This window comes from Artibeus jamaicensis, unplaced genomic scaffold (genome assembly GCF_021234435.1).
Source record: "Artibeus jamaicensis isolate MK-2021 breed Jamaican fruit bat unplaced genomic scaffold, CSHL_Jam_final contig_456, whole genome shotgun sequence".
Taxonomy (NCBI): Eukaryota; Metazoa; Chordata; class Mammalia; order Chiroptera; family Phyllostomidae; genus Artibeus; species Artibeus jamaicensis.
In genome coordinates, this window is record NW_026521839.1 from 6,918,897 (window position 1) to 6,944,527 (window position 25,631).

At 38.4% G+C, this 25,631-nt stretch overlaps 1 protein-coding gene across 2 annotated transcripts in view; it reads right to left on the reverse strand.

The window, feature by feature from the left end:
* CTNNA1 (catenin alpha 1) overlaps positions 1 to 25,631 on the reverse strand; it is a 221,686-nt gene that overhangs the window by 147,088 nt on the left and 48,967 nt on the right. For both annotated transcript variants that reach the window (XM_037147500.2, XM_037147501.2), the window contains exon 3: positions 25,039 to 25,234. In XM_037147500.2, the coding sequence (XP_037003395.1) occupies positions 25,039 to 25,234 (196 nt within the window). The remainder of the gene's footprint in view (positions 1 to 25,038; positions 25,235 to 25,631) is intronic.

Below are 25,631 nucleotides of genomic sequence, written 5' to 3' on the forward strand. Positions count from 1 at the left end.
GAACCATAGAAATGAAGATCACATGGAGAGGTAGCAACAGGGGAGTGGGAGAAGGAGAATGGGGGAGAAGGTACAGAAAATAAGTAGCATAGATGGTAGGTAGAAAATATGGGGGAGGGCAAGAATAGTATGGGAAACACAGAATCTAAAGAACTTGAGACACCTGGTCATAAACTAAAAGGGGGACTGGTGGGGGAGGGGATGTGCAGAGTGGAGGGGAATGAAGGGGGAAATAGAACTGTAATGGCATAATTAATAAAATATATTTTAAAATAAAAAAATTTTAAAAAGATTTGAGTAGGAGAAAAGAATGATCTAGTGGAATTTACCCTCACATTCACAGAAATACAGCAACCATTATGTAGGAACAGCACACCTCACTAACCATCCCAACTATCTATGTGCACAGATTGAACAGTAACAGACTCACTGGTATGTGGAAGGCAGTTCAGTCAGTGAATAACTCATTTTTCTCATAATGGAACACTGCCAAGAACTCCAATGCTCCACAATAAGCATCTAATTAAGTAAACTATGTCTAACCTATAACTGACTATTTTGCAAATATTAACATATATATGAAAAATGTTAAGGCATATGATGGAACTTTAAGCAGAATAAAACCCAAAATGATAAATGTATGTGATCTGTGTTTTAAAAAAAGAGAAATGATTGAAGTCAAAAGGCAAATAATAGTTATATACTAGATTACAATCTGATTTTTTACATTACTCTGTACTTATAAAAACATTTTCTGTAACAAACAGGTATTATATCCATAATAAAGAAAATTAAGGCCCTGGCTGGTATAGCTCAGTGGATTGAGTGCGGGCTGTGAACCAAAGGGTTGCTGGTTCGATTCCCAGTCAGGGCACATGCCTGGGCTGCAGGCTGGGTCCCCAGTAGGGGGTTCACAAGAGGCAACCACACATTGATGTTTGTTTCTCTCTCTCTCTCTCTGTCTCTCCCCCTACCCCTCTCTCTAAAAATAAATAAATTTTAAAAAGAAAATTAAGCTAAAAACATAAATTTTACTGATTATTAGGAATATACAGCTTACACAATTCTGAGTTCAACAATGCTAACAATTTATTTGTAACATTCCCTAGAAACTTGTATAGTTTTGTCATTTGTTTCTATTGATACCTCTTTAAAGTGCCTATATTGTCTCTCTTTTTTTATAGCTGGAAGCAACTACAGGACCAGTGCTACATCTGTTCACCAGTTATGCTTCTGACAGTACCTGTATGGCGACTACGTTTAGATTTCTAGAAAAGGCCCTGGCCAGTTGGTTGGAGCTCCACCTTGTAAATCGAAAGGTTGTGGGTTCAATTCCCGGTCAGGGCACATACCAGGGTTGTAGGTTTTGCCCCCAGGCAGGGCACATGTGAGAGACAACTGACTGCTATCCCTCTCATATAGATGTTTCTCTCCCCCTCTGTCTTCCTCCCTTCTCCTGTCTCTAAAATCAATAGGCATGTGCTGGGGTGAGGATTTTAAAAAAACTGATTTCTGCAAAGCATATACTCCCTCCCTTGGCTGCATGTGACCACTTCAGTTTAAGCTTAAAGGCCATTCACTCTATCAGCATTTCCACAAATGTAAAAAAGTACGTTCTCAAGAATCTAGCTACTTCTAAAGAGACCTACCAAATATCTCCTAGCTATCAAATTTACTTGCATAATATGAGCTGGGGGGAGGGGTAAATCCACCCTCAGATTTATATTAATTAGGTTTAGAAGCACAATATATACTGAAAATGAAGATAAGCTCCTGTTCTGCGTTGTCAGGTCAGGAATAACTCACAATAAAAAATTTCACAATTAAAAGTTTTTCTGTACATAAGATACAGACATATGGCAATTATTATGTGGATATATGACATTACAAATGTTATCTTATAGTACTTAAAAAGACAGAGCCCATTTATTTATTCAACAAATATTTCAGCACCCACGATACATCAAAGACTGTATGAAATACCAGTGATACAGTGCACAAGAAACAGCCCATGTCCTCATGGAGCTCTACAGCAGGAGGAAGACAGACAAGCACACAATTAAAAGCTAATTAACACAGCACCTGTACATACAATGCAATCAGAATTACAACAGCCCTGTGGACAAGGTGCTATGGAAAGACAGTAGGAAAAGCTATTTACTCACATAATAAATTGTCTCAAAAGCCTTGAATAAAAAGATATTTGCCTCATGCAATACTAATATTAAACAAGAGATACAATAAACAGAATTTCACCTATTTACTGAGAGCTTATTACACACTAAAAACAAACAAATCCAGTGCCAGGGATACAAAGCTAAACAAGAGTATTCCTGCTTTCAAATGGCTTATAATCTAGAAAAGAGAAACGTGATCATACAGAAATCATGTGACATTGTAACATCATACAAGCTGTAACAAAATCATAAAGTACCACAGGGTTTCAAAGGAGGACCAACCAACAAGTTTTATGGAAGACATGACACTCCAAGATGGACTCTACCCTCCTAGGATAAGAAGGACTTTGGATAGTATTAAAAGAGTGAGCACCTGAACAAAAAAGGAAAAGCAACACACTAACACCCAATATTTATTACATATCCACTCTATGGCACTATCATATTTAATCCTCTCGACCTCCTAGGAAGCAGGCTGTATTAACCCTTCTTTTCAAATGACACAACTAAAGCTTAGATAGGTTAATTAAATCGCAGTCACCTGCTAGTAAATGGTAGAACCAAGATTTGTAATGCCAGTGCTTTTGTTCTTACAACCACTTATTAAGCTGAGGTGTACAAAAGAAGGCATAGTTGGGAGCCGACTTCTGTAAGTAGCAGCAGATAGGAATGGAAAGACCACAGAGAGAGTACAAAGAGAAATCCCTGAAGCAAAGAGCAAATTCAAAGTCACAGATACAAAGGACTAACCAACCTAACTATACATACAACAAACATGACCACAGACAGAGGTCAGAAAGCCACAATGAGAGTCCAGGAAAGAAAAGTAGTAAATTATAAAGCCAAGGGGTCAAATAATATGATAACCTTTGATTATGAACAGTGAGGGGGAAGAAAGCACCAAAGATTACTTAAGATTTCAAGCTAAGGTTGTCCTGAGACAGAGCACACCAGATACTTTCAAAAATATCACAGAACAAACCTAAACACTGGGCTACAATTATAAAACACTTAGAAAACATTGATAAAATGCTTCATGACCTCTGGCAATGGTTTCTTAGCTATAACACCAAAACCACAAACACAAGGAAAAACAGATTAATTGAACATAATCAAAATTCAAATTTTTCATGCTTCCAAGGACACTACCAAAAAAAGTGAAAAACCCTGACTAGTGCAGCTCATTTGGTTGGATATCATTTCACAAAGCAAAAGGTTACCAGTTCTTGGTCCGGGCACACGCCTGAGTTGTGGGTTCAGTCCCTGGTGGGGACGCATATGAGAGGCAACTAATCAATGTTTCTCTCTTACATCGATGTTTCTCTCCCTCTCTTTCTCCCTCCCTTCCCCTCTCTCTAAACATAATTTTTTTAAAGAAGGGGGGGAAAGACCCACAGAATGTGAGAAAATTTTTGAAAACCATATAGCTGACAAGAATCTATTGTCCACAACATATAAAGAGCTTTTACAACTCAACAATAAAAAGATAAATAATCCATGACATGGCTGGTATAGCTCAGTGAACTGAGTGTGGGCCTGTGAACCAAAGGGTTGTCTGTTCGATTTCCAGTCAGGGCACATGCCTGGGTTGCAGGCCAAGTCCTCAGTGGCGGGTGTTCAAGAGGCAAACACACACTGATGTTTCTCTCCCTCTCTTTCTCCTTCCCTTCCCCTCCCTAAAAATAAACAAAATCTTTAAAAAAATAATAATTTGACTTAAAATAGGCAAAGGAATTATATATACATCTTTCCAAAGAAGATACATAAATGCCTAATAAACACATCAAAAAATGTTCAACCTCAACAGCTGTAAGGGCAGTGCATATCAAAATCACAATGAGGAGCCCTGGCTGGTGTAGCTGAGTGGATTGAGCACAGGTCTGCGAACCAGAGGATCGCGGTTCCATTCCCAGTCAGGGCACATGCCTGGGTTGCAGGCCAGTTCCCAGCAGGGGATGCATTAGAGGCAACCATACACTGATGTGTCTCTCCCTCTCTCCTTCTCTTTCTCTCTAAAGATAAATGAATAAAATCTTTAAAAAAACAAAAACAAAAAAAAAAAGAGACAGTAACAACGTAATTGAAGAATGAAGATTCTAGATAACAGGGAGGAACACACAGGATCAGGACCACGGAAGGAAGTGAGAGCTGTGGTTGGAGGAGTTCCTGTACCCTCAGATGAGAAGTGAAAGCAGAGGTAGCAAGAGGCACGTGCATGCAGTTGGAGGAATCTCAGTTTTCTCAGAAACAGTAAATAAGGTTCTCCTAAATACTGAGCAGGGTGGAAACAGAAATGAGGCTAGAGGATAGTAGAAAACTCTGAAGGAGCTGCTGCTGGAAATGAAAACAAGTGTTAACCTGAAGTAAACATAAGAACTGTGGGCAGAAGTAAAGATCTAGATAAGGCCAAACAGGATGAATTTAAAGTAGTTTCTTTAAACTATAGTTCATCTAAATGAATCAAAACTCTTCAATGATTAGCTTGTATTTGAATGGACAAGTGAAATGTCTTTAAGTAATTTTAAAGTTAATTTTCATCACTTAACCTCACTGTACTAATCCCCCATTTTTCACCAACTCTCAGTTTCTCTTTTCACCATAACCTACTCCTCCTCCTAAATTCTCACTCCCACCAGATTCTTTTTAAACAGTCTCAAGCCTTTGACATGTAGCATGGTATCATTTCAAAATAATATCAGGTCAAATGACAGCAAATAAGTGGGACTGGAAGGAAGAAGCAAAGTAAATGAAATATATTTATATCTACTCTAATCTCTTTTAGCTCACAGCTATACTATTAACAAATCCTTAACTTCATGGCTAACACACTATTAGTAAAGAAAAAATCTATCAGAAACATACTGTATGATGATTAAAACATTCAAATTTTCTCTACTCACAACTATGAACAAATCTGTTAATAAGTCACTAGCTAAAAACAAGGTCTTCAAACTTCTTTTTAAGGGTCATCTCTGTAAAAGGAACATGACACTAAGACTGACTTAGAATGTTTAATAAATGTAAAATATATATACAAAAAAATCAAGATTTTCTTTAACAACAATACAATATATTGTAATTGTTAATTACTTTTAAGCATTCTTGTAAGAGTTATCAAAAGCACTCTTTCCTCATACAAAAAGACAAACTAGGAAAACTGACTCAGGTAATTTGTTCGAGGTCACATGATCAGCAGTAAAGGCTGAGAATTACACCTGGGTCTTCTGGCTCTGTCCCAATTGTCTCCAGTCAGCTACACTACATTTGGTGTTAACTAAGACACAAAGAAGATGAAACTTCAGAGAAGCACTATTATTGTTCTGTCAAGGAATCAGATCTGTCAACGTGCCCATCCACTAGCATTCTTCCCTAAGTAAGCAGGGGATAAAAGTTAAGTTTCTTTGGAGTTCAAAATAAGGACAAAGGGCAATTATACAGCAAGTAAATCAAAAAAACACTGAGTTCTACATCAGAACAAGGACAAGATCAAGACCATTGTGAATCATCAAACATCTTGGGTGAATTCTTTTCAAAGCAATCCAACTCTTTATAAAGTTCTAAGGAAAGGACAGGCCCAAAAACTGTGGGTGTGTGTTTGAGAAAGAAACAGACAGACAGTAAAAATTTTTTTTAAAAAAAGAAAGCATGGTTTTTCTTTTTTAAAATGAGCCTAGGAAACATGAGATATTCTATTATGTTATGCCTTAAGGCAAAAAATGTTACAAAGTAATGTTAATGAATATACACTTGACCCTTGAACAAGGGTTTGCACAGGTCCACTTAAACACAAATTTTTTCCAATACCTATAACTGTTCCAATCTGTGGAGCTGAGGAGGGGCAACTGTATGCACTGATCTACGTCATTTTACATAAGGAATCTGAGCACCCTCGAATTTTGGTCATTGAGCAGGGGTCCTAAACCAACACCCACAGATACCAAGAGACAACCAAGTTTTGGGGGGGCCAAACGTTATACTCAGATTTGACTGCATGGAGGTCAGCACCCCTAATCCCTGTGTTGTTTAAGAGTCAACTGCGCTTTATTCTCCCAGAACACTATCTAGTATAGATAGATAGATAAAAAAAGGTAATGAAACTGGGTCTGAATCCCAACTTGGCTATTTGGCAGCTCCGTGACTTTGGGTTGCTTTATCTCTACTTGTTTTCTCTTGTGTAAAACGAGAATACTATCTCCCACTTCACTGTGTTGTTCTGAAAATTAAATGAAGCAATAAATACAATTAACAAATACTTCCATGCCCTTTCCACATTACTATTCGCTTTCTTCAATTTTTAAATCTATTCAGAACATGGTTATTGCTCATATACCAACTGTATATGTGAAGTCATACTGACAATTTTCCTAAAGGATGGAGGAAAAAATGGCTTCTAATTTGTAATGTCGAAGCAGTAGAAAGAAGGAACCTCCTTCATGCTATTGTCTATAGTGCAAAAAAAGTAGTAAAAACCTGGTCCTTTTGTGGCAAGCAAAACTTGACTTTAGTTCTACTTTCTGGGGATTAGTTTCTCCAAGTGTGTTTTTTTTTAAATTTATTTTTTTATTGATTATGCTGTTACAGTTGTTCTATTCCCCCCTTCATTCCCCTCCACCCTACCTCCCCGTCCCCACCATTACCCCCCCTTTAGTTTATGTCCATCTGTCTCAAGTTCTTTAGATTCTATATTTCCCATACTATTCTTGCCCCCCCATCTATTTTCTATCTGCTGTCTATGCTACTTATTTTCTGTACCTTCTCCCCCCTTCTCCTCCTCCCACTCCCCTGTTGCTAACCCTCCTTGAGATCTTCATTTCTATGTTTCCACTCCTGATCTAGCTGTCCTTTTAGTTTGCTTTTGTTTTAGGTGTGGTGGTTAATAACTGTGAGTTTGCTGTCCTTTCACTGTTCATGTTTTTTTATCTTCTTTTTCTTAGATAAGTCCCTTTAACATTTCATATAATAAGGGCTTGGTGATGATGAACTCCTTGAATTTGATCTTATCTGAGAAGCACTTTCTCTGTCCTTCCATTCTAAATGAAAGCTTTGCTGGATAGAGCAATCTTGGTTTAAGTCTTTGGATTTCATGACTTGGAATACCTCTTTCCAGCCCCTTCTTGCCTGTAAGGTCTCTTTTGAGAAATCTGCTGACAGTCTGATGGGGACTCCTTTGTAGGTGACTGTCCCCTTAGCTCTTGCTGCTTCTAGGATTCTCTCCTTCATTTTAATCTTGGCTAATGTAATTATGATGTGCCTTAGTGTATTCCTTCTTGGGTCCAACCTCTTTGAGACTCTCTGAGCTTCCTGGATTTCCTGGAAGTCTATTTCCTTTGCCAGATTGGGGAAATTCTCCTTTATTATTTGTTCAAATAAGTTTTCCACTGGTGGCTGTTCCTTTCCCCCTCCTGGTAGCCCTATAATTCAGATGTTGGAGCATTTAAAGATGTCCTGGAGGTTCCTAAGACTCTCCTCATTTCTTTGAATTCTTGCTTCTTCACTCTTTTCTGTTTGGCCATTATTTGCTTTCTTCTGGTCTACTCCATTGATTTGAGTCCCAGTTTCCTTTTCATCGCTATTGGTGTCCTGTGCAATTCCATTCATTTCAATTAGTTTCACCTTCATATGTTTGTCTAATTTGTGGCTATAATCAACCAGTTCTGTGAGGATCCTGATCACCAGTGTTTTAAACTGTGCATCTGAGAGTTTTGCTATTTCTTCACCACTTAGATTTATAGGCTCTGGGGCTTTGAGATCTTCTTGAGCCATTTTTGGTCTGTTTGCGCCCGTTAAGCCTGAGGAGCGGAGCCTTGGACTCCCAGATCACTGGATTATGACCCTGTATGTGGAGGCGGGGTCAGAGCAGGGAAATGGCGGCGCCCTCTGCCTCCGCTTGCAGCTGGGGCTGCTGGCTCCAATCGCCCACTCCCTCACTTGTCTATCCACACACGATTGCGCGACCACAGTCAACCCGCAGCCCTGGTCCCTCGCTGTTTCCCTGGGACTGCTTGCTGAGTTGCCCACCAGGTCCAACCCTGCGCCTGGATTCCACGCCTGAGTCCGTCTGACTGAGTTTTCCTGTGCTACCCAGTTCTGCCAGCTGCTGGTTTCGCCCCTCTTACCGGTCAGGCTGAAGAATTTGTTGTTATCAGACTTCTGAAAAGTTCAATTTTCTGTGTTCTGGCTGTGTTTTCTGTTGCTATTATTTAGTTGTCTCTAAACTTGGTTGTGTGAGGAAGCACGGCGTCTCCAGCTATGCCTCCATCTTGGTGGAAGTCCTCCCAAGTGTGTTTTTTTTATTTTTTAAAGAAATCAAGCCAAGTTCCTTCCTGTTTTTAGGAACTTGTCATCTCCCTCACCTATCCCATTTACAACCTCACATACAAAAAAGTTCATGTCACACTACAAGAAAAGCTCCCAACCAAAATGCCACTGCAAAAAGTCCAAAATCATCAGAAATTCAGCTACCTAAAAACATCTTTATAGCCTTCGAAAGTCCTCTAAGGAGACCCAAAAAATAGAGCAAAATAATACTAAGAATACTTCTAATATGTTCCTTTTCTATCTTGAGGTCCAGAAAAAGTTAAGAATATTGCCAGCCCAGCAGGGGAACATGGGTTTATCTTCTGTAAATTACATAATCCACCCACTCCAAGAATCTTCATTAATGGGGATTTGTTTTTAAATTTCCCCCTTGAATAGCAGATGTAAAACAATTTATACTGCACAATGAGAATGGAGAACACAACGTGGTTATGTTATAAGGGTGGGGTGGGGAGACCACACCACCATACATGAAAATATTAACATAGGTAGTATATCACAAGGTTATACACCCCGATGCGTGATTATTTCCTGCTGTTTGTTTCTTAAAATTTTCTATAATATATGTACTTTTAAAGAAAAAAGTTTTTAAATGATCAAAAAATGTAAAATATCTTTAATTTATGTCTATGATACATAAATCTCAGGGTTTCCTAGAAAGGAATAACCTAAAACACTAAAAAAATCTACACCCCAAATTTCTTTTTTTAAGGTATAAAAACTCATGGCTATTAGTGTCACTGCAAAAAGAAAAAGTAAAATTAGCACACAGTATGAAATATAAAAGCTTTGTGAATCAGGTGTCTTGAGAAGCTTATCCAAAATATAGATAAGTGGCAAAATAAAGGGGGCTACAGGCAGCCCAATCACTTTATCATTATTTTTTGTTCAGTTACTGCAGAAGTTCAACTATTATACAGACTAAAGTAGACATTTCTTATATAAAACATTTTATGAGAGCATATTATTTGTTATCAATTGCCAAATCCAACAGAGAAAGATATTTTTAGACATCCACCTGAATATGTGTTTGACGACCAGCAAAAACAGCTCTATGTAAAAATGACAGAAGCTTCCAGCTGAATAGTTAAGACACTCACCACCTTAAACACGTTCAAATTACTCATTACAGAATCAATTCCGTGGCCATAAGAGGATTCTGATTTCCCTTCTCCCACTGATTTTCCAGATGCCCTTGCTCAAGTCACTTTGATCTCTTTACCTCAAAATGATTTTAAATGTCTAAAATTTTTTCTTCTCAATACCTCATACTACATTTGTTATCAACAACAGCATTCAGTCTTTAAAGTAAAAACTATCCTATTTACTATATTCCTTTTAAATACTTGAAAAGTGCATAAAACTCTGGAGAGTTAGAAAGGTCTTTGGTTTTACAGTTCAAAATAGTCTCAAGTCACATTATTATTCTGTAGAGGATATTATTCAGCCATTAAAAAGTACATTGTAGGAAAATACCTGATGACACTAAATGATATTCAAGATCCATTAAGTAAAAAAACTGACAAAATGGAGCAAAACATATTTCTATACACATGAATATACTCATAAAAAAACAAACTGAAAGTCTAACCAAAATGTTAAACATTTGTTTCATCTCTGGGTAACAAAATTACAGCTGATTTTTATTTTCTTCTTTTTGCTCTTACTATCAAAAGCAGGCTTACTGAAAAAAAAAAAAAAATTACTTTTGTTTAAAAAAATGTTTCCAATTCTACCCAGGGAATAGTCATAGGAAAGGGAGAAAAAAAAAACCAGCAAGCAACCAACCATCATCACAGGTAAGTATATTATAATAGATACCCTCCACCACCCCCAACCCCTTATTTAACAGCTTGGCATCTTTTCACATGGTAGAAATTTAAAAAAAAAAAAAATCCAGCCCTGGCTTTTGAATACCTAAAATTCCTTTATCAAGGGACTCCTAATTGTTGAGTTACTTTTTTTCTGTTTTATCTCCACTGATAAAACTACTTTATACCAAATTCTCTAAAATATGATTAAGGGATCTCATCAGAAAGTGACGTAACTATTCTTATTTTATCATTCCACCAACTTTCGTTTTACAAAATAATAAACTGACAGGACCAAGGCTTCACAAAATTATTTGCTAACTTCAAAACAATAATCAAGAATTAATACCCATTTCCCAAGCTATCCCACTCCATTCCCCTCACACCCCCCAAATATTTTTAATTCATTTTCTATGACCTTCTAATGAAATAAGACATTTTCCACTCTTGTCAATGAAGATAAACTGGCAATATAGTTACAAGAATAACATTTCATAACATAGTCCTTTGGGAAGGAACCAAATGGTGGTATATACCTGGCATAACCCACATGCCCTGTGACATGAGAATAAATCTGAATAAAACACTCTCCCTTTCCACCTTCACCTTTCCATTCATCAATGAGGGAACAGGCCTCTAGATGATACCTCCATAATTAAAGAAAAACTGATGATTCAAAAATTCCTGACAGATGCTTTAAGACAACTTTCCTGAGGTGCCATTTTTAATCCACAAAAAATGTTTAACTTTGGAAAATCAACCCAGGAAATAAACATTTAATATCATGTTATTTAAATATTAAAAGCCTATCAGAATCACTTCAGAGCACGGACAGAAAAACTCTCAACTGGTATCTTTTCCAATCCTGAAGGGGTAAGGAACAAAGCTTTGAATTTTCTGTCAATACTTTGAACAGTCAACAGAATAGATTGGTTTTATTTTAAAAGTTAAAATAGAGCACCACATATATTCACGTTCTCATTTTTCTTATTAATTCAAGTGTGCCCCGCTGCTATTCAGAAACACTCCAAAGAGAGGCACTTACTTCCTGATTACACATTCAAATAAATGCATAACATGCATCTCAACTTGGAGTCACTTTCTTAAGAAAATAACTAGTAGAAACCATGTTCCTGCAACATCATGGTTGAAGTCATGCTGAAGTCAAAATTGTAATACCTGAGCTAACTCCCTTGGCTACACTGGACAAATGTATTCAGGCAATAATATTACCCACTGTAATTTGAAAGTATTATTATCCTGGCTAGCGTTATTTATTTTTGTGCATTTAACAAGAGCCAAAAATACTTAAAAAGAGAAGCTTTTTCAAAATCACAGGAAACATTAAAATTTAATAAGTTCATTTTCCTTTCCTCACTTCCAAGCTAGCTACGGCAGAACCCAAGTCTCTGCAGAGCAGCATATGCTCACACAAGGGTAGTGATCCAGAAACAGACAGCATCCTTGACACACCCCAAGTCAAAGAAAATGCATCTTCCATTCTAGAGACTTGCAGTTTTAAGTCAGACAGACAACTTTAAGACATAAAACACCCAAATGACAACCAGTTAATGATTTTTTGAAATTTATATTTTGCTTTTCTACTCAAGTTAAATGAAGAGCAAAAGAAAATAAATTGTGAGAGTGGAGGAATGAGGGTCAATAATGAACAAGTTTTAAATTATTCAGTCTTCAGAAACATACGAAGGGTAGGATTTGAAGCAGGAGCACTTCTAACAACAGCCTCAGCCAGGGGAATAACATGGAAAGAAATAGTAAGATGAAATCACATGAAAACAAAAGTAAGATGAGAAAACAGGATGAAAAATCTACCAAGATGGCAAGGGCTTGAAAAGGCAGGATAACAAATGAGAAGCCAGAACTCAAAGCAACAGTATGAGAAAAATCAGCTGATTTCTTGTAAGGTTTAATTTCTTGTGAAGAAAGTGATTATACTACTCTGAAATCCTAATGAACTTAACTTAAATCTTTTTCAAAATGTTAAATGTTTCTCTACTATTGCTCTTCTAGAGCATCAGTATTAACACTTTTGAAACCCATACTCAACATTCTAGGGTAGGAATACTTGTCATTTTTCTCCTGTGAAACAGTCAACAGCCCATATATAAGATCAAGCTCATGACTCCAACCTGATTAAAATCACACTAGTAAGACCAGACAAATTACAATGCAATCTCTCACATACCCACATAAAACTTCTAAAAGCTATAGTTCAAGTCTTTACATCATAAACTTGGCAAACCCAGACACTACTATGTCTCCTATCTACCTCTCAAATAGTCACTGACAGCTGCTTTGTCCTGATCACATGTGCCTTTTAATATCTATCTTCCAGGCTGCCTACTTCAGATGTGGGTACGTCAGTCTGAAGTTGTCAACATCTGCACTGGACAGGATACCAATTTTCACCTGCTTCAATCTGACTCTAGTCATTGCCAGGGAGAAAATTATGCCTCAAGAGCCTGACAGCTTATGCTCAATATTCATCCTTCTGTCAGGGATAAAATATGTCATTTTCCTTAAAACTGCCTTTCCAAGATTCATAATGAAAAACTATGTGCACAAACACACATAAACATATACATGCGTATACGTGCACACACATGTGAACATTTGCACGCACATACTCCCCTCTCCATGTGTTTACCCCATACAGAAATCATTTAAGCTGAACCAAGAAAGATGACATCCATGTCTTCCATTTTACTATACAATTAATGAAATACATATAAAAGAATACCTCTTAATTAATTTTAATTAAAAACTCTCACTGCCTGTCCCTACTTTATGAGATTGTCCTACAAAACCATCAGTTTTATCTGACTTGGCAATTCTGTGCTTTCAAGATTTGAAGAGCTAAGAGGTTGTCTATGCAACAAGCACAGACATTAAAGAGTATGCTCACCAATCAACTAGAGTGTGCTGAGATCATGCACATGCTAGCGAACTTAGTAGTTTTAAATCTCATTTTAGTAGACCAATAAATACTACTTTCTTGCTCTAAAAATGCCATTTCTACAAAAAAAGGGGGTTCTTATAACAAGTGAGACAGTATTGAACAATACGACTGTTCTCAAGAAGTTGAAGTCCTGCTCCTACTCAAAAATAATGAATGCACTTTCATTATAATCCAAGTTTACCTGAAATGGAATCATGATCTGAAAGCCGTAAGTTGAAAAGAAAGCCTCCAAAACACATCTTACAACAAATAGTGCCTAGATACAAACAGACATGAAAAGAGAAAAATAAGCTAAACGTTAAAGTTATCTACTTTCTATTTATTGGACAAAAAAAAAACAAACCTCTATTTTCACCTCCTGGCCATTCACCATGTGGGTGTTACTATTCAATGTTTTTTCAATATTGGAGAAGAGGCTACAGTGAGCTTTCAAGATGTTTTCATGCTGTCTATCATTTGAATAACAGCACATATGTGAGAGATGACTGCCTGGTTAGTGGTGTCGTAGTCATGGAAGAAAAATCAAGCAAAATGGTCTGGAAATCAGTAAGTCACTGGCTTTACCCACAATCCTTGCTCAGTTCAACAGAACTCTACCACCTTCTCCACAACAATCATAAATCTGGTCTCACCATTAAAACCACTACAGAGAACTTCTGGCCAAGATGGAGGCATAGGCAGACATACTGTGCCTCTTCGCACAACCAAAATAAGGACAAAAACAATGCAGAAACAAAATAACAACCTAAACCGACAGAAAATTGAACTGTATGGAGTCCAATAACCAAGGAGCTAAAATAGACACATTCATCCAAACCAGTAGGCGGGGTAGAGTCGGGTGGATGAGCAGAGCGGGGTCTAGGCACAGGAACGGGTGACACCGGTTGCAAAAGGCACCCCAGGAGCACAAGACGGCACCGAGCAGACCCTGGGCACCCAGGTGGCAGCTAGCAGACCTTGGGCATGGGATGGCAACGGGCAGACCCAGCAAGGTGGCGATTGAGAAGCAGGGTATCATGCACAATGTGGCTGGCCGACCGGGCAGAGGTCCCACATTTGCACGCAGATAACTGGGAAGTAAGACAGATTGCACAACCCAGGGTCCTAGCACCGAAAATAAAGCCTCAAAACACTGATTGAAAATACCTGTGGGGGTTGAGGCACAGGGAGAGACTCCCAGCCTCACAGGAGAGTTTGTTGGAGAGACCCACAGGGTCCTAGAACGCACACAAGCCCGCCCACCCAGGAACCAGCACCAGAAAGGCCCAGTTTACTTGGGGGAAGCGGCAGAAGGGACTGAGGTGCAACAGAAAGTGGAGCAAAGAACTACTGTTCCCTCTTGGACCCGCCCCCACACACAGCGTTACAACCCAGCCACATGGGTTAAATGTCTCAACATCCGAATTATAGGGGTACCAGAAGGGGGAGAGGAAGAGCAACAAGTGGAAAATTTATTGGAACAAATAATAAAGGAGAACTTCCCCAATCTGGCAAAGGAAATAGACTTCCAGGAAGTCCAGGAAGCTCAGAGTCCCAAAGAAGTGGGACCCAAGGAGGAACACACCAAGGCACATCATAATTACATTAGCCAAGATTAAAATGAAGGAAAAGAATTCTAGAAGCAGCAAAAGATAAGGGGACAGTCAGTCACAAAAGAGTGCCCATCAGAATGTCAGCTGATTTCTCCAAAGAGACCTCACAGGCAAGAAGGGGCTGGAAAGAAGTATTTCAAGTCATGAAATCCAAAGACCTACAACCAAGATTGCTCTATCCAGCAAAGCTTTCATTTAGAATGGAAGGGCAGATAAAGCGCTTCTCAGATGAGGTCAAATTCAAGGAGTTCACCATTACCAAGCCCTTATTTTATGAAATGTTAAAGGGACCTATCTAAGAAAAAGATCAAAAAACATGTACAGTAAAATGACAACAAACTCACAATTGTTAACAATCACACTTAAAACAAAAACAAAAACTAAGCAAACAACTAGAACAGGAACAGAACCACAGAAATGGAAATCACATGGAGGGGCAGCAATAGGGGAGCGGGAGGAGGGGACTGGGGAAAGGTACAGAGAATAAGTAACAGACACAGGCAGAAAATAGATGGGGGAGGGCAAGAATAATATGGGAAATGTAAAAGCTAAAGAATTTAAGACACATGGACATGAACTAAAGCAGGGGAATGTGGGTGGGAGAGGGTGTGCAGGGTGGAGGGGAATGAAGGGAGGGAAATGGGACAACTGTAATAGCATAATCAATAAAATATGCTTAAAAAAACACTACAGACACATGAAATCATGTATTGAGTTTCAACTCCCAAGATAATTCTATCTCTGCAATACCAATAGATAAATAAGTGACTGGAAATCTAAAAAATTAGCACCTCTGGTCCAGCAGGCCTTGTCTCAATTTTTGAAAACCTAGCAGAATTGCAATGAATAAGAAAAATAACAGGGCTTTGACAAATCAACAAAAAAGCACTTCTGACTGTTATTACCTATCACTGCCCTATGGGCTCTCACAAACACCATTATGTTTCAGATACATTAACTAAAACACATGAAGAAAAAGAATCAATTAGCTCCAAATAATGCAAAAATTTTTAAAGTAGCATTTTATACCTATTAAAATAGCAAAAATATTTTAATGGACTATCCCATTAGTGCTTGTCAAGAACAATGTATTTCTATTCGACATCATTCTACTTTACCTCCTATTCCTTTAAAGAACTCTCCTGCCCTTTTCTTTTGTCCTGGGGTGGACATGTGGTCCAGGATGCCTAATCAGTCTCCTCTGGCAACAGAACTGGTTCAGGGCTGAGCCAAACCCAAGCAAAGCTAACCGGTCCACTCTATGACTATGATGTAGGCACTGAGGAAGAAAAGTTCTTTCTCTGCTGGAATGACAAAGCTAGAAGAACCCCTTCAAACTACAGGCAGGCATCTTTTCCATGTGTACACATGAAATTAGAAGTAAACTAAAATACAAGGAGGCGATCGATGAAGAAAGCCTCATACCCTCTGAGCCAGTCTCATCCAGCCATGCCCGAACTCAAGATCTATAGGTCCTCAACATGTAATTTTGTTCAATGTTGTTTCATTATAACATTTACTTTAAAAAAATGATTCCCAGCCAGGGCCACTGCTGTGTGGAGTCTGTACATCTCTCCATGTCCGCATGGGTTTTCTCTGCGTACTCCAGCTTTCTGCCACATCCCAAAGATGTGCACATGAGGTAAATTCAGGCATCTACATTGTCCTACTATGAGAGAAGGTGGGTGGGGGTGTACGTGGCTCTGCAACAGAAAGGCACCCTGTCCTGTCCAGGGTGGGTCCCACCTTACACCCACAACCCTGAACTATAAAATACGCAGTTTGGAAAATAACTCTCATGTTTTTATTAATCTTTCTTAATTATTTGTGTAACTCACATTTACGTCAATGTTTAATGTTAGAAGTATTTTGGGCCTTTATGTAGAAGTTTGACAGTGCTTTTGTGACTAGAAATATGCCACAGGGACCTAACTCTTGTTTGTATCAATTAGCCTACGGTAAAACTGATTTCATTGCATGTTGTTTCATTTAAAATCGTGGTTTCAAAGAGCCTATCAATGACACTGAGGACTTCTGTACTCCTGAAATCCCCAATTATAAAGGCCCATAAACTTCCCTTTGCATAAACAAGTTATGGGTAAACAAACTGAATTTCTGCAACTTCTAGTTGTTAATATGTGAACATTAGCAAACTGAAGATATAACCCTACTACAGAACAATTTATTAATACATTTTAAAAGCCCTAAAACCTATGTTTCTGAAGAAACTTTTTAAGTGGTACTTATATAAGTAGACATGTATGTAACACTTCAAACTGTACATTGATTTGTGCACTCTGCTGTAAATGAATTTAATTTGTAAAAAAAAGATTTGTGCCCCTATGTTCCTACTCCTGGAAACATACCTTAAGGATATATATATGATTGGTTTTTTCTTAAAAAAAAAAAAAAAAAAAAGGAAAGTACTATATATATATGGTGCTCATCCACTACAGCATTAATAATTTATATCAAAAACATAGAAACAGCCCTGGCTGGTGTGGCTTAGTGGACTGAGTGCCAGCCTGAGAAGCAAATGATCACAGGTTCAATTCCCAGTCAGGGCATAAGCCTGGTTACAAGCCAGGTCCCCAGTAGAGGGCATGTGAGAGGCAACGACACACTGATGTTTCTCTTTCTCCCTCCCTTTCCCTCTCTAAAAATAAAAAAAAACTTTTAAGTACAGTAACAGACAAATGCTGCAATAAAAAGTGTACAGTTTTAAAGATTATAAATTCCAAGGTTATATTAGTTTTTAAGTCTGAAATTAGTGTTAAATTTTTTAAAAATAATAAATGATATCAAAGCTAAATTCAAAAATAGGGTAAAACGCATATGCATGTAACCATGGCTCAAAAAATGAATTAGCGTAAATCTAAGAAAACATGTACAAGATTTATAGAGGATGGGACAAAAGTAGGTTTACAATTAACTGTTCATATGAATAATAATAATATAACACTTAATAAATATAAGAATAAACTGTTTTACATACACACAACTGTAAATGTACTTTTGCCCATCCTGGATGTTAAACACTGATAAAAAGAAACAAAGATGATCTAAAGAGATGGAAACATTTTGTTCACAGTTGGAAAACAAAATACAGTAAAAATGTCAACTCTCCCCAAACTTATTATAAGTTTAATGAAATTCCTATCAAAATCCCAGTTTTTTCTAGATATACACAAGATTATCTAAAATTCATATGGAAAAAGCAAAAGAACTGGAACAGCTAAATCAATTTAGAAAAAAAGAATAAAGTAGAATCATTCCATCCAATTCTAACATTCATACAACTATAGCAATAAAAACTGTGTGGTATTGGCAGAGGGAAAAACACATGAATCAATGAAACAAAATAGAGAACTCAGAAACAATCCTACACAGGTACAGCTGACTGACTTTTATCAAGGGTGTTAGGCAGTGCAATGGAGAAAAGACAGTCTTTTCAACAAACTGTAATGGAATAACTGGGTGTCCCCCGAGGGGGGAAGAAAAGAACTTGACCTAAACCTCACGTTAAACAAAAATTAACTCAAAATGAGTCATAGACTTAACTGTAAAATGCAAAACAAGAAAACTGGAGAAAATCTTCAGAAGCTATAGCTTGGTGAAGAATTCTAAGTCATGACACCAAAAGAATAATCCACAAATGGTGGGGGGGGGGTCCCTCAATAAATTAAAGTTCATCAAAATTTAAAACTTTTACTATGCAAATCTCTCCTGAATGCTTGCTGATCCTGCCACCAGACTCTCTCTCAATCCCCACCCCTTTAAAAAAAAAGATTTTATTTATTTTTAGAGAGAGGAGAAGGGAAATAGAGAAAGGAAGAGAAACACTGATGTGCAAGAGAAATACTGACTGGTTGCCTCTCACATGCCCCCAGCAGGGGAACTTGCCCACAACCCAGGCATGTGCCCTGACCGGGAATTGAACGACCTTTTGGTTTGCAGGACGATGCCCAAATCAGAGTCACAGTGGTCAGGGCAAAGCAGAACTTCTTAAAACAGGAAGCAGGACTTCTTAAAACAAACCCCTTTCCCAGGCTTGTCTTCAGTGGCCCTGAGTGCTTAGGCAAAACTGACCTAAATGCTCTCATTTTAATTAAGTTAATACATATTTAAGTTTAAGGAAAAAAAAAAAACCTTTAAAAATAAACAAAAGCAGCCCTAGTTGGGTAACTCAACTGGTTAAGAGCATTATCCCGATACACCAAGGTAGTGGGTTCGATCTCCAGGGTCGGGGCACACACAAAAATCAACCAATAAATGCATAAATAAATGGGACGATAAATCGATGTTTCTCAATAAAAAAGTAATTAAAAAAAAATAAACAAAGCGATGCTAGAAAAAGCTGTTCCCAGGAACAGCAAGTTCTGCTTGCTACATCACTAGATAGATATGTTCAAGTATACGGGAATCGGAACCTATAAGACCTAGTTTAACCACAAACTTCCAAATCTGTATCATTTCCCTGGCAGTCCTCCCTTCTTCTTCACCTGGCATTCCAAACAACCCTCTAAAGCTAGCTCCAACCTCTCTCCCCACCAACCCAGTCAAGTTAGGGCCCTCACTCTCATGCACAGCTTGCATCTGCTCTTTTTCTTACTTGGATGACTTTCCCCTTCCTTCCCTCATTTTCAATATCCAGTGAACTTCAGGAAGTTTTCCCAATTCCATGCTTATGTTCCCATCCCATTCCCTGCATGCCACTCATGCTACTAATTTACTTTTCATATCCACGCACCCTGATTATAAGTTCTGGGACAAAGCAGGAAAAATCACCACCTGTCTGCTAGAAGGAAGTCTCTTCATCAGAGACCAAACACAGTCGTCCAGCAGCTCTTTCCCCATTCTGGTTCTCTGACACAAGCTTTCTTCCGGGAAATCCATTGTTACCCAATACACCTATCGTGGACTTGGCTCCTTTACTGAGCAGAATGTCATTAGAAGCAGTGCCAGATCACGTAAAGGTGTACTTCAGCTTCTTTGGGCCTTCTCCTCCTCCATCCACCCAAAATGCCTGTGAGCTACTGTAGGCAAGAAGTAACTGATGTAGCCTACAGTACATTGGAAAAACGGTAATAGCATAATCAAAAAATACTTTAAAATATAAATAAATAAATGAAATTGTCCCATATATCCTTTAGCAATCAAGTTCCAGTGGATTGAGACACGTGGTCATAAACTAAAGGGGGGAATGGTGGGGGTGGGGGGGTGAAGGGGAATGAAGGGGGGGAATAGAACAACTGTAATGGCATAATCAATAAAATTTTTTAAAAAACAAGAAAATAAATAAATAGTCAAAAAAAAAAAGTTCCAGTGGAAAAGCGACAGACCTGAAGTACAAAGAATTCTAACTACACCACTAGTCAATCTGTGATGAAGCTCTAGGTAAATTACAATTACTCTGTGTTTTTATACACCAATAAAATTCAGATCATTTAGGTCAGTTTTGCCTAAGCACTCAGAGCCACTGAAGACAAGCCTGGGAAAGGGGTTTGTATTTTTTTCAACCTAACGAATTACCCTAAAAGTTGGTAGCTCAAAATAAACACATTTATTGTCTCCCTGATTTCTGTTCAGAAATTCGGGGCTGGCTGGAGCTGCTATCATCTGAAACTTGACTGGAGCTGGAGGATCTCCTTCCAAAGTGGCTTACTCCCATGCTCAGCAAACTAGTGCTGACTGCTAGCAGGAGACCTCAGTTCCTTTCCACTGGAGTTCCTGAGTGTCCTCATAATATAGCAGCCAGTTTCCCCCACACTGAATAATCCGTAAGAAAGAGCCACGTGACTTATACACTTTTTATGACTTTCCTTTGAAAGTACATAGTATCACTTCCACCACATTCTATCTTTGACAAAGGCAAGAGTCTCTAAGTCCCACACATTTAAAAGGATCAAAATTAGGCTTCAATTTTTAAAGAAAGGGTATCAAAGAATCTGTAGATATATTAACAACACTACAGCATTTCAAATAATAAGTAAACACTTTCAACATCGTAACTGACAAGGCTTGGTTGATTAAAGAATCTGTACTTAACCATTTTCATAATATGTATTCTTTGTTCTATTAATGATAGGAGAGACATTTCAACACCATTCATTAAATCTCCAAAGAAAATAACCCAAGAAAAAAAAGCAAGGCACTTCAGCTCTTTATATCTGATGCAGTAATGATGATGAGAGGCGGTTATATTTGTTTTAGTCCCCCCCATCAGGAAAAGGCAATTTATGGTGAATAGATCATGATCATAACTAATTGCAAAGTTGGGCTAGAACAGACAAGTACTTATGATTCAGAGCCACATAAAAGATTTTCTCAGATATAAACAAAAAAAACAAGAAAACAAATTCAAAAATGCATTCAAAATTGGGGGGGTGTATTCTTATCATGAGTGCTACAGATTTGCATCAGAGAAACTTCTGAAATAAGGAACACTTACAGAGTGAAAAAAGTACCTGCAACGACTAAATGTATTTTTTTAAAAAAGTCTTAGTTACTAGACTCAATGAACACCTGGCCAAATTCATCTGCTAGTATTATAAGTCTCATTACAGGGGGCAAAAAGCCTGCAGAATAAAATTTTCCACACAGAGGACAATGAAGTAATAGCCATCCCGATTTTCTCAACAAGCGGCTCAAAAATTGTCTTGAGGGGGACTTCCGCCAAGATGGAGGCATAGGTGGATGTGCCATGCCTTCTCACACAACCAAGTTTAGAGACAACTAAATATTAGCAACAGAAAACACAGCCAGAACACGGAAAATTGAACTTTTCAGAAGTCCGTTAACAACAAATTCTTCAGCCTGACCGGTAAGGGGCGAAACCAGCGGCTGGTGAAAGGTTGCACAGGACTCGGTCAGACGGACTCAGGCGTGGAATCCAAGCGCAGGGTTGGACCTAGTGAGCGACCGCGGAGAAGACAGCGGAGAAGTGGTGCTGCGTGTTGACTGTGGTCGCCCATTTGTGCACGGCGGACAGGCGAGGGAGTGGGCGGTTGGATCGGCCCGGCGGGTCCCCGTGGCAAGCGGTAGTAGAGGGCGCCGCCATTTCCCCGCTCTGACCACGCCCCCACATACAGCGTCACAAACCAGCGACCTGGGAGTCCAAGGCACCACTTCTCACACTTAAAGGGCAAGAACAGACCAAAAATGTTGCAAGATCTCAAAGCCCCAGAGCCCATAGATCTAAGCGATGAAGAAATCTCAGTTTTGCTGAGAGCAAAACTCTCAGACGCAAAGTTTAAAACACTGCTCATCAGGATCCTCACAGAACTGGTTGATTATACCGACAAATTAGACAAACATATGAAGGCGAAACTAATTGAAATGAATGGAATTGCACAGGACACCAATAGCAATGAAAAGGAAACTGGGACTCAAATCAATGGAGTGGACCAGAAGAAAGCAAATAATGGCCAAAGCAAAAGCGTCAGGAAGCAAGAATTCAAAGAAATGAGGAGAGTCTTAGGAACCTCCAGGACATCTTTAAACGCTCCAACATCCGAATTATAGGGGTACCAGAAGGGGGAAAGAAACAGCCACCAGTGGAAAACTTATTTGAGCAAATAATAAAGGAGAATTTCCCCAATCTGGCAAAGGAAATAGACTTCCAGGAAATCCAGGAAGCTCAGAGAGTCCCAAAGAAGTTGGACCCAAGAAGGAACACACTAAGGCACATCATCATTACATGACCCAAGATTAAAATGAAGGAGAGAATCCTAGAAGCAGCAAGAGCTAAGGGGAAAGTCCCCTACAAAGGAGTCCCCATCAGACTGTCAGCAGATTTCTCAAAAGAGACCTTACAGGCAAGAAGGGGCTGAAAAGAGGTATTCCAAATCATGAAATCCAAAGACCTACATCCCAGATTGCTCTATCCAGCAAAACTTTCATTTAGAATGGAAGGACAGATAAGGTGCTTCTCAGATAAGATCAAATTCAGGGAGTTCATCATCACCAAGCCCTTATTATATGAAATGTTAAAGGGACTTATCTAAGAAAAAGAAGTTAAAGAAACATGAACAGTGAAAGGACAGCAAACTCACAGTTATTAACAACCACACCTAAAACAAAAGCAAACTAAAAGGACAGCTAGATCAGGAGTGGAAACATAGAAATGAAGATCTCAAGGAGGGTTAGCAACAGGGGAGTGGTAGGAGGAGATGGGGGGAGAAGGTACAGAAAATAAGTAGCATAGACAGTAGATAGAAAATAGATGGGGGGCAAGAATAGCATGGGAAATATAGAATCTAAAGGACTTGAGACACATGGTCATAAACTAAAGGGAGGGTAATGGTGGGGATGGGGGGGTAGGGTGGAGGGGAATAAAGGGGGGAATAGAACAACTGTAACAGCATAATCAATAAAAATATTTTTAAAAAACTGTCTTGAACTGAACAATTAAACTGCTTTAAAATAAATTAATTCAAAAAACCTTTCTAATGGATTGAATAGTGTCTCCTGAAATTCACGTCTACCCAGAAGCTGTGAAAGTAGTCTTATTTGGAAACAGGGTCTTTGAAGATATAATCGAGGTAAAATGAAGTCATATTAGGTTAGAGTGGACCCTAAGTCAATGGCTGATGTACTTATCACAGGGAACTTTGAACACAGACATGCAGGGAGAATACCATGTGACAACAAAAGCAGAGACTGAAGTGATGTGTCTACAGGCCAAGGAACGCCAAGGATGCCAGTAACCACAGAGCTAGGAAGAAGCATGGAACAGATTCTTCCTCTGAGTACCCAAGAAAGAATCCACCCTGACACCTTGACTTCAGACATCTGGCTTCAGATATGCGAGAGAATACACTTCTGTTATTCTGAGCCAAGTGAGTAATAATTTATATATCATAGCCCTATGAAACCAATACATCCAGTTAGTTGGTCTTATGAATTCAAATAATCTCATCATTTGCAGTATGAGAAATATTAATCTTCAGCCTGAAAACTGAGAAAAATATTTACCATTCAAGGTTTTTAATTTAAAAATTCAGAACTAAAGATGGCATCATCTCTCATTCAATCCACTGCCCCTTTTGAGGTACTGTCTCAGAGATGTACTTGACATAATGCTCCAAAGGACTATGTTGCACATTGCTGTCAGCCATCAGAGAGCCACCAACATTCTCCCAAAGGCCAGGAAAACACCTGCACAGAGTATGGTCTCAGTTCCCCTTAGCTGATATCCAACAGCCCTACAGAAAGCTATGCCTTTGTTGATGTTCTCCTCCTGGATCACAAGTTTAACACAAACCTACAGGTTATAAGAAGTTAATTTTTGACATTTAAGTCCTCTTATCATACTTGTAACCTCAGAGTGATGACAGTTTTTCTAACAGTAACTATAGGTGACCTGTGAGTGTAATTCCACCGTCTACTAACTCTGAGTTATCCCAACACATGATTTTTTTAGGCCCACATTCAATTTATTTCAAACTCAAACCAGTGCAAATACATATACCTGATTTAACATACCAGTCTGACAGAATGGGACAATTTGTATGGTATTTTCAGAATTGCTGGACATTTATCACTTTTCATTTTATTACTCCTATACCTTTTTTTATCTTATCACTCTTATACCTTCAGCGTGAACTAAAAAAAGGTATTACATAGGATGAAATGAAAACTTTGGCCACATTTATTTTCTATCCAATTTTGTTACATTTCTAAGACTCAACTTTTACTTGGAACAACTAAGAAGTAGATTCAGATTCTCCAAAAAATGTTCCTTTGTTACTATCTCTCCTGTTTAAAATGTCAGCCAGTACAACTTCATATATTTCCAATAACTGAATATTATTAGTAATCGAGCAATTGGCAACCATAAGAATGAGAATGTTGCCCTGGCTGGTGCGGCTTAGTAGACTGAGCACCAGCCTGCAAACCAAAGGGTTGCCAATTTGATCCTCAGACAGGGCATATGCCTGGGTTGTGAGCTAGGTCCCCAGTATGTAGTGCACAACAGGTAATCACACACTGATGTTTCTCTCCCTCTCTTTCTCCCTCCCTTTCCCTCTCTCAAACAAACAAATGAATAATAGGTAAAATAAATTTATTTTAAAAATGAAAACAACCTCAACAAGTCACCTTCAAGAATTCATTTTCTACAAAGGCCTCTCTCTATAGAAAAAGCAGTATTAACCTACCTTGTTTTCGAACATCTTCTACAGCAGCCACAAGCTCCTCCTTGAGAAACTGACTCTCCTTTGCAATCTTATCTCCTTTCTCCAAGAAATTCTCAGTTGCTTGTTCAACAGATGCAGCCAAAACATGGGCCTTCTTAGAACGACCTCTCTTCTTATTAGAGGGCCCCTTACTATTAGTGTTTACCAGAGTCGTAACCTAAAAGTTCCATTTAAAAAAATTAAATTGCAGTCATTTAAAATGAACAGAAGGATTAACATCTTTAAAGACAGCAAGAATAAATCATAAAAATGAAACATCACATCTATGAGATTCTGTCAAGCTTTAAAAATATAACACAGAACTCTCTCCATATTTAAAATATATAATGATGACACTCTAATTTACTTTCCAAAATAATTTAGCTCTCCATGTATAAGTAATATAATAAATACTTTAAGTCCTCAAACATGATCATCTGGCTTTTAGCTTCATTTTATAAATAAAAACTAAATTAGAACCAGGTCAGGACTCTACTTGTTTTTATGTCATCAATAAGCTCCAGGGTGTGGAGGGAGATGTAAGAGGGTATGGGGGGATAAATGGTGATGGAAGA